We start from the raw sequence: 10861 nt of genomic DNA on the forward strand, positions 1-10861 counted from the left end.
TCGCTCCGACTCGGGTACCAGAGCATCAGCGGAGATAGCTGCCAGTCTTTCGCTTCAGCAAGCTAACTCGCTCTCAGCTTTGGTTCGGAATGGAAACCCCTACGATCTCACGGAGCCGGCGGTGCTCCATTGCGCACAATTTTAAGAGTGAGTTTTTTATTATTATTCTTTTGTATCCTCCTTATGCTGATAATGTTGTGCATAATATAAAGTACTAGAGTTGTTACATGTGATTTTCTGTAACTGTGGTTGTGGGGAGAATGTTCGGAAGAAGTGCGTAAAGATCCGTTTCTGTTCGTCTCGGCACATGTCTGCCTTAAATTTGAACTTAAACAGTTAAAATATGAAAGGAATTTTATGAAGGCTAAATATTTTGATTTCCTGTCACTGGCCATGATGAGTTCATATTATGTGTAAGCTATTTCTTTTTGGTTGACTTGAATGCGCGTCTTTAAGAATGTATTAAGGGATATCTGTTTTAGATTTCAGCTTAAATCTTTGACTCCTTTTATCTACTCTGTGTCTATTCTGTAACTGTGTACATTATTCTGTTCTGTCGGCTGATATTAAATGTTTGGTTGTTAATCAACATTCCACTGCGTGCGAACAAAGTAAATAATATTTGTATCGTGAAACACAATACAATATTTGTAGATACATTTGTTCATCGTTATTTAAAGGCTAAATATTTGTATGCTCTGTGTCTGCCTTAGGTGGTCTCTCGCTGTGGCTGGTCGTCTGGCTGGTTCTGGTTAAACCGGCTCCCGTTCAGGGCTGCCCGCACTTGTGTGTGTGTTACCCGTCACCCATGACGATCAGCTGTCAGGCGCAAAATCTGACCATTGTACCAGCTGGAGTGCCCGACGAATCCCAGCGTGTCTTTCTGCAGAACAACCGCATTACTGAGCTGAGAGTGGGGACCTTCGGATTTGGAACTCAGGTGAGTGAAGCTTAATAAATTGGAAAGTTGATAGCTAAAGTTTGACCAAATTTTGGATGAAGTTATCAACTTCAAAACTTTAACAATTTCTAATCCTCTACTTTCCCCCATCATCCAAAAACATCCACCATCACTCCTGTCCTCCTGTCCTCTCTCTTTCTCTCTCTCTCGCTCTCTCTCTCTCTCTCGTTCTCTCTCTCTTTCTCATTTGCCCTCCTCACTCCCATCCTTTTCCCCACTCTTTCCATTACCTTCACAGGTCCTCTGGCTTTTCTCCAACAACCTCACCTGGATTGAGTCTGGCGCCTTCGGTGAGATGCGTGACCTGGAAGAGCTTGACCTGGGTGACAACCCTCATCTGCGCCGTCTGGAAGGGGGTGCCTTCCGTGGCCTGGAGAAGCTGCAGAGCCTGCACATGCACCGGTGCCGGCTGGCAGCTCTGCCCCATGACATCTTCCACAAGCTGTACAGCCTGCAGTTCCTCTACCTGCAGGAGAACCAGCTCCACTTCCTGCAGGATGACCTGTTCTCTGACCTCATCAACCTGAGCCAGCTTTTCCTCCATGGTAACCGCATCCGCACCCTGTCCGAGAATGTGTTCCGGGGCCTGGTCAACCTGGACCGGCTGCTGCTGCATGACAACCGTGTGCGACAGGTCAACCGTCGCGCCTTCCGCGACCTTGGCCGTCTCACCATGCTCTTCCTCTTCAACAACTCCCTGGCAGAGCTGCCCGGTCAGGCGATGCGTGACATGGACTCCATCCAGTTCCTGCGGCTCAATGGCAACCCCTGGGCCTGCGGCTGTGAGGCCAGGCCCCTCTGGGACTTCTTCCGCTCCAACCGCATCTCCAGCTCTGAGCTGGTCTGCGCCTCCCCGTCCCCTCGCCGTGGTCTTGACCTGCGTTTCATGCGGGAGATGGACTTCGCCCTCTGCCCTCTGCCCGACCCCGGCTCCCTGGCCGGCTCCACCACCACCACCTTCAAAACCAACACCCGCTGGTGGTTTTCCAAGCACAAGCCAGTGTCCTCCTCCAAGGGTATCTTCGAGAAGAGTTCCGAAACCGTGAAGGCGTTCCCCTTCAATGGAGGTAAGACCACGTCTACCAAGTACGAGTTGAGCGAGGATGAGGCCCTCCTCCCCAAGCTGGACCCTGAGGAGTACTGGGCCAACTATGAGAGCGAAGATGCCGGAGCCACCCTGCGCTGCTTTGAGCTTGAGTGTGCGCCCGACTTTGATGTCCTGCCACCCTCCTCCTCGGCGTCCTTCTCCACTATCTCTTCCCACTGCTCCCTCCTCTCGCTGCTCTCCCTGTCTCTCCTCACTGTCTCTATCCACCTTCTTTTTGGCTGAGTCCACCCCCCACCACCCGACCACCTGAACACTCAATTTCTTCTTGTCCCTTACAGGGATTCCTGTTTACTCCCTCACTCTTCAAATCATCTTCACTCCTCTCAACATCTTCCGCCAGACTCTTGTATCTCTGTTCTGTTCAGTTTGAGCCTCTAGACCTTCAAGGCTCTAGAGGGCACTACACTGATAGAGGATACATCTGGGGAAGGAGGGGGTTTGGGATAGATGCTATTGCAGATTGTGTTATGGCATAGCTGCAAGGGGAAATGTATTGATTCATAATCTCAGCCAGTACGGTTAGTGAGAGTACTGTGTTTACTTTACCTGGTGATGTGTTTATCCTCAACCAGTGTCACCACAGTCAGTGCAGGTTATGTTTTCTTTATGTACAGCATTTCTACAGTTCTATCTTCAGCTATTCGTGCTAATAGACAACCGTGATTGTGCTGTCGCTGCTGCTGTTAGTAGTACTGCTGTCTTTGACTTGTGCCAATACTATTACTACTACTACTACTACTACTGTTATTGCAAGTGGCACTATACTCTATTCCTAGGGCTGATCAGTACCATCAGAACCATCAGTACTGTTATTTCAATGATTGAAGTCATTAGATCATCTAATACTACTTTGCTGTGAAGTGTCAGCATACAAAATAATTTGAACATGGATTGCTTTGATTCTACATCAGAGCTTGAGTCCGCAGGGAGAAGACTACCAGATGGGGCCAGCAGGGATTAGGCTTCTCTGTTTCTGCAAACAGTACGATGAAGCTCAGCCGTGAGAAGGAAAAAGTGAGAAAACTGAGCTCTCGGTAAGGAGAGACCATTAAGGTGAAATCATAAAGAGAGTTTGGCAATAGAACATATAGAATGATCTAGAAAGAGAGAAGGACAAATGTCAGGGAGACAAGAGACAGCACGCCCAGGCCAGAGAACAGAAGTGAATACAGGGACTTACTTTTATGATTACATTAATTTGAGTCTTTTTTATTTAAAGTGCCAATTTTCCGTCTTTGATTGTATGCATCTGCAATGTCATTGTCACTAACTGTTGTAAATACTTCATCATGGAGAGCACACTGTACATAGTTTCCTTTCCAATCTTCTTTGTTATGATTGGTTGGTCCTGTGGGTGATGTCATTCGTCTGACCCAATGCAATATGATGTATGGAGAATACAAGACCAGAAATGTACTTGTCAAAAATGTATGTTTTCAATTGAAATAGATTTACACAACTCTTTGAAGTCAGTCTTGGTTGTTTGATTACAAGATCCGTTTTATTGATTTAAAAGTCCCCCAATTTCAGTGGGCACTTTTACTGGGTATCCTCATCTGATCAGTTTTTTCCCATCCCACTTCAAACTCTTTAATCCTCATTAATCCCCATGCACTTAAAAACATACATTGATTTGGAAACATCAGTCTTTCAGAAGATCATAGTTTCTCAGCTGTTGGACTGGGCAAGGCCCATGTACAATATGGGAGAAACTGGAGAGATGCCTGAGATTACTGAAGGCCAAGGCTTACCACAAATAAGACGACTACAGACTATTACCTGGGCTCAATACAATACCTAAAGTTCTCATAGAACAGTACATAAGAGCATGGACTAACTTGGAGAAGAGGTTGAGGTATTGACTGACATGATGTCACGAAGGCGGGTGAAATCCCTAGCTGACAGCCTGACTGACAGATTGGCGGTCTGAGTTGACATATTGGTGTACCACCATGAACTTTGACAGTTTCTCAGTCAATATGCTTAGTCTTGGCCTGACATGCAACATTTGTGAACAGCAAGACCTTCGTCTGATTGGTGGAGACTTGAGACTGATGAATATGTGATTGATGTGCAGACATGCATGACCAAATATGGACTTCAGATCTTACTCTTATCTCCAAGGTTTGTAGGAATGAGGGTGGGTGTGATGACACATCTCCCTCCATCTCTTGTTTTCTTCGTTTTCTCCTTTAATTAATTCACTGGACACCCATTCTAATCTCTTTGTCCTGTTCTGCAGCATGTTTGTTCCTTGGACATCTTGGACTGTCTCACTCCCTCACTCTTTACATGTGAGTTTCATGCCTTGACTAAGGGAGACATGCACTGAGAGAGCTCCTCTTCCTTTAGGCAAGGCAGACATCTACACACTGGAGAGGTGGAGAGGGCAAGGGCAGACAGAGTGAAGGGGGTTGTGTGGGTGGCAGTGAAAAGGACAGGACATAAAAGAAGTAGAGGATGGAGGAAAAGAAAAACTGTTTGGAAAGAGGAGAATATGGACTCCAGGCACTGAGTTTGAAAAGGCAGCGATTTGAATAGATGGAGAGAAAAAGGAATGAAGACAGATAAGCTAGAATGATAAAGGGATGACAGATGACAATAGGTTCAGAATGCACATTCGTTATTATTATCTCCTGTCCGCTCTCATCAGTGCATCTCTCCCTTAATTGCAAAGGAGAAGAATAACCCTGGAATCCTATTGGTTGTTACTTTAGAAGCAATGTTTTTATTGTTAGTCCTTTTGTAGCAATATTCCTTTCTTCTCCTCAGTCTTGGGGGGGGGGGGGGTCATGTTCTTTTTTTGTGTTCATTCTTTAGTTTTATTCCTGAAAAGGTACAAGAATGTAATGTAATGTTATATGGGTGAGGTCAAACTGCATACTGGTGCTCTCAAGTGACCATTTGTGAGGTTGCTTTCAGATGACCAAAGCACTAGTTATACCTTTGTACCTGCTATTTTGAGTGGATGTGAATATGAGGAGAGTGTATGTCTGCATGAAAGTTTGTGTATGTATGTGTGAGTATGTTGAATGGCAGCATATCTCTGAGAGAACAAGTTGTCTGTTAACTGTCATCTTTTTCTCAGATGGAGAATAAAAGACTTAATGTGGTTTTGAAAAAAAAAAAACAGCATGGAGTGGGTGTATCTTTTTCATCCTTGGGATACGGCCAAAGGCTGGAAGCAAATACACACACACACACACACACACACACACACACACACACACACACACACACACACACACACACACACACACACACACACACACACATACACACACACACACACACACACACACACACACACACACACACACACACACACACACACATACACACACACACACACACACACACACACACACACACACACACACACACACACATACACACACACACACACACACACACACACACACACAAAGCACTCTTTTCTTTATTGTGTAATCATAGCAGCACCCAAAAGGCAACATGTATTATCTAGTAATAGTTCTGGTTTTTGTAATTAACAAACAGTATCAAATCAGAAAAGCACATTCAAGTTGTTTAAGTTTAAGATCCCTAAGGTAAACTCCCTATATTATATCTATGACAACAGCTCCAAACATTAAGGGAGGATGATGACACCCATGTCAATCATCATGTCAATCTATTTATTTATTTATCTATCTATCCATCCATCTACTGTACCTCTGTCCCCTCTCTCTTTCTATCTCTCTCACTGTCTCTGGACTGGGCGTAGAACCCCAGATGGTGCTTGTTGAAAGAGCAGAGAGTGGTGTGACCAGTTGTGATTGGTACCCAATGTGTCCATGACATACTGAATCAGTATATGAGTGACATGCTTTCTGGAGGCTGAGAGCAACAGCAGACGGCTTATCCTCCTTACTTGTGTCTCTCCTCCATGACGTGTACCTGTGAGGTGATCCCCACGTTCTGGCGAGCCATGTCTCCGTTTTGGCTCTGGCTCCGGTGTATGGCCCAGTCTCCTGAGGAGCAGCAGGGCAAGTAGCCCATTATTTGACTTATTGCCTCATTAGGATTCATTTCAGGTAAGATTTTTACCAAAACTGCTCCCTCTGTGCTACGGCGCAAAGTCATCAACATGGTAGATTGTCTCCCCAGCAACAAAGTGGTTATCAATGAGCCATATTCCTCCTCTTCCAGTGTGCACCCGCTCCACCCACCCAGACTGGAGTTGGGTCTATTTTTTTGGAATGGCTGCCAGTGGGAGAGAGTGCGACATCAGCTTGCCAGTGCCTAATTGGACGGCGAGTGCATGTGCGCAAATTGGGCCTGTGCGTCAACGCAGCCTCCACCCGCGCACAGACTGGCCAAAGACAGCGTCAGTTAGAGAGTCAGCAGCAACGGGCTGCTGTGAGTGGGCCCAGAGAGGCAAGAGGCGGGGTTTAGAGTCAACGCAAGCTGCCAATTGTTGAATATTGATGTGGATAGCATGTGAGTCAGTGGGGGGAGTGAACAAAGTGAGAGAAGAAGTGTGAGAGTGAGAGGAGTGGATGGGAGATCGGACCATTTAAAGCCATTCTTGGCACCGGAAGGCATGAGGTATTTGGCATACGTCAGCCAGCTCACCCATGTGACAGACAGACGTAGGGTTTCGCACAAGTATACCCCAATGTGAGAAGATCTGTGGAGGGTTTGTTTGTTGGAGAAGAGGGGGGCACACATGGTGACAATACAGGCACGCCCATGCTGGCATGTCAGTGCACACACACACACACACACACACACACACACACACACGATTATTCATATATATATATATATATATATATATATATATATTAGGATTCTGACACCCTGTTTGATGATGCATGTCTTATACATACACACACCCACACATCTATGAATTCTGGTTGGATGGTTCATTTTCTTGCATGTTGTCCTCTGAGACAGCTGCAAAGCTGTAAGGTCTGCTCTCCACACCTCTTCTATGTACCTAAAAGACGTCACAGGATCTCACCCTCTGTATTTCTTGATGGTAATTCTTCTAATACCACAGATAGGTGGAGACGCAGTTAGAGAATAATGGTGCACTGCCTCAATGTTGGTTCACAGGGAAAGTGGTTGATTACTGGGTCCCGCCGTGAGCAAATGTTCCGATGCCTGATTATCTGGTACATATGTTTCTCACAGAGGTAGGGGTATAAAGAATATAACTCTGACATGATATGAGGCTGTGAAAACAAACATTCCATCCCTCCTCCTGCTATTCCTAGGACACAGTGTTCCAGGTGGCAGGACACTTAACCAAAGACCCTTTCATTCCAACCTAAGTCTGATTTAAGATATATTAATGGAAAATACAAATTAATATGAGATTCATTAGATTAATGATTATTGTCAATCTTTATTAATTATGATCTTAAATCCTGATTTGCAACTCCTTCACCCTATACCTCTCTCATTTTCTCCCCCTATCACCTTTGCACAGTTGTTTTTCTCACTCTCCATGTTCCTCCTCATCTAGTTCACTCATGGCGTCATTACCTCACACATCTCTACTTCTTACCTTCACTTTTTTTCTCCATTTCCCTGAAAGTGAGTTCACAGAAATAAGAACTCAAGACTCCCAGTCTCTCTTCTCTCGCTTTTTGTTCCTTCTTTGAACTTTCCTCATTAGTGTTCTCCTGTAAATGAAGGAAACAAAGAACGACATCCCAGTCTCCCGTCAAGGTGGCACAGCCTGTTCATAGCTCTGTGTTTCTCATAAAAGCTTCAAAACCTGGTGTGTGTTTAAGCTCAATTTTCAACACACAAACATTCAAAAAAGATAGATAAATAAATAGATAGATAGATAGATAGATAGATAGATAGATAGATAGATAGATAGATAAATAGGTAGATAGATAGATAGATAGATAGATAGATAGATAGATAGATAGATAGATAGATAGATAGATAGATAGAAAGATGGATTTTCTTTTTAATGAATTTGAAACTGCTTGTGCTGGACCCCAATAATGATAGCCCCAAGGGATGAGTGATGGTAGGGAAGACACAATGGATACACGTGTACAAGAGAAGGAGTGATGGAGGCACAGCGAGGAGAGGTGTGATTATTGAGTCACAATTATTGGATCTCTTCGTTTTCTGCAAACATTTGGAGGGATAATGTGTGAAGAAACCAGATAAATGCACACCCAAACACACGTAGGCTCTCAAGAAAATACGCACACTGCCTCACATATGCGGTTATTTGGCTGTCCTCTGGGAAGAAAGGCGTTTTTTTTAGGGAGGAATAGTACGTCATCATGTTCGTCACTGGAGGGCTCACGTGCCACGAGACCATGTGCTAACTGGAAAATATTATCCAATAGTATAGAACTATTTCATTTATATTTCATTCCTTATGTCCTTATGGGCTTCCAGATTTAGACTGTGGGATCTTGCTGCATCCTCATACTTGTTTAATATCGTACTGGTAAAACTATATGTTTTGTATGTATTTGTTCAGTTTAAATCTTCATTGCATTAATTCATTCAAATGAATGTAATTACAGATGAAACGATACTCAAGTTTCACTGTTTTAATGGATTTAAATTCACACACATCTATAAGAGTTATTTTATTTTTCAATACAGATTTTCCAATATGGTCACAAACATTAAAATTGCAAACCTTCAGTTTAAAGCCTGAAACATATTTATCACTGGTCAATTCTTTTTTTAATCAAAAAACAACCATTATGGGATAGGTCTAAAAGCAGAATAATATACAGCCGCGGAAAAAATTAAGAGACCACTTCAAAATGATCAGTTTCTCTGGTTTTACTATTGATTGGTATGTGTTAAAGTAAAATGTACATTTTTGTTTTATTCTATAACCTACTGGCAACATTCCTACCAAATTTCAAATAAAAATATTGTCATTTAGATCATTTATTTGCAGAAAAATGACAATTGGTCAAAATAGCAAAAATGATGCAGTGTCTTCAGATCTCGAATAATGCAAAGAAAACAAGCTCATATTCATTTTTAAACTACACAATACTAATGCTTACACTTAAGAAGAGTTCAGAAATCAATATTTGGTGGAATAACCTTGATTTAAAATCACACCTTTCATGTGTCTTGGCATGCTCTCCACCAGTCTTTCACATTGCCGTTGGGTGACTATATGCTACTCCTGGCGCAAGAATTCAAGCAGCTCGGCTTCTTTTCATGGCTTGTGACCATCCATCTTCCTCTTGATCACATTTCAGAGTTTTTTTTATGGGATTCAGGTCTCGAAATTGGGCTGGCCATGACAGGGTCCTGATCTGGTGGTACTCCATCCACACCTTTACTGGCCTGGCTGTGTGGCATGGAGCATTGCCCTGCTGGAAAAAACACTTCTCAGAGTTGGGGAACATTGTCAGAGAAAAAGGAAGCAAGTTTTTCTTCCGGGACAACGTTGTACTTTGCCTGGCTGAGGTTTGTAAAAGACCATAAGGATTGAAAAAGCGGACTGGAGGTTCTTCTAAGTTCGTCTTCTCTGATGTCCGATTTCACAGTAGGTGCAAGACTCTCTGGCTTGTAGGCCTCTCCAGGTCTCCGTCTAACCATCAGACGACCATGTGTTGGGCAAAGCTGAAAATTGGACTCATCAGAGAAGACGAACTAGAAGACCATCCAGTCCGCTTTTTTCAATCCTTATGGTCTTTTACAAACCTCAGCCAGGCAAAGTGCAACGTTGTCCCGGAAGAAAAACTTGCTTCCTTTAGCTCTGACAATGTTCCCCAACTCTGAGAAGTGTTTTTTCCAGCAGGGCAATGCTCCATGCCACACAGCCAGGCCAGTAAAGGTGTGGATGGAGTACCACTAGATCAGGACCCTGTCATGGCCAGCCCAATTTCGAGACCTGAATCCCATAAAAAAACTCTGAAATGTGATCAAGAGGAAGATGGATGGTCACAAGCCATGAAAAGAAGCCGAGCTGCTTGAATTCTTGCACCAGGAGTAGCATAAAGTCACCCAACGGCAATGTGAAAGACTGGTGGAGAGCATGCCAAGACACATGAAAGTTGTGATTTTAAATCAAGGTTATTCCACCAAATATTGATTTCTGAACTCTTCCTAAGTGTAAGCATTAGTATTGTGTAGTTTAAAAATGAATATGAGCTTGTTTTCTTTGCATTATTCGAGATCTGAAGACACTGCATCATTTTTGCTATTTTGACCAATTGTCATTTTTCTGCAAATAAATGATCTAAATGACAATATTTTTATTTGAAATTTGGTAGGAATGTTGCCAGTAGGTTATAGAATAAAACAAAAATGTACATTTTACTTTAACACATACCAATCAATAGTAAAACCAGAGAAACTGATAATTTTGAAGTGGTCTCTTAATTTTTTCCGCGGCTGTATGTCATAATATTTGCCCATAAGAACACTGCAATCTTGGTATCAGCCTGTTATCAGCAGTCACTTCCATTTTGGAAGTACATCTCAAATGTAATGATAGCAGGCCAGCCAGGATTAGCACCATGCTGTGGACCAGGGTGACCCCAGTACAAATGTAAAATCACTATAAACAAAATAAGCTTACTAACAATCACCAGACATAGATACGTATAACTGCTAGGTAGACTTACAGGCCAAGTATTGGGCAAGATGGGTTGTGAGGAATTGCACAGTCAAGTGCAAAGCTACCAGGCCGTACAAACATCCTACAGATTTGAGATATAAATTTTACTATAGTATACGCAAACCACCACAACAGAATATTTTTTTTTTCGTGGTAGACAGACATCACAAACTGAACCAAGTAGTGTCATTGTCAG

At 43.2% G+C, this 10861-nt stretch overlaps 1 protein-coding gene across 1 annotated transcript; it reads left to right on the forward strand.

Annotated features, from left to right (window-relative positions):
* On the forward strand, positions 1–2291 carry rtn4rl2a (reticulon 4 receptor-like 2 a; the record flags this gene model as incomplete). Its single annotated transcript, XM_080836580.1, has 3 exons — positions 1–147; positions 714–940; positions 1200–2291. Exons 1-3 carry the CDS (start codon positions 90–92, stop codon positions 2289–2291), a joined length of 1377 nt encoding a protein of 458 aa, XP_080692706.1. The 5' UTR covers positions 1–89.
* Positions 2292–10861: the final 8570 nt, after the last annotated feature.

This window comes from Sprattus sprattus (genome assembly GCF_963457725.1).
Source record: "Sprattus sprattus genome assembly, chromosome: 4".
Classification (NCBI taxonomy): Eukaryota; Metazoa; Chordata; class Actinopteri; order Clupeiformes; family Clupeidae; genus Sprattus; species Sprattus sprattus.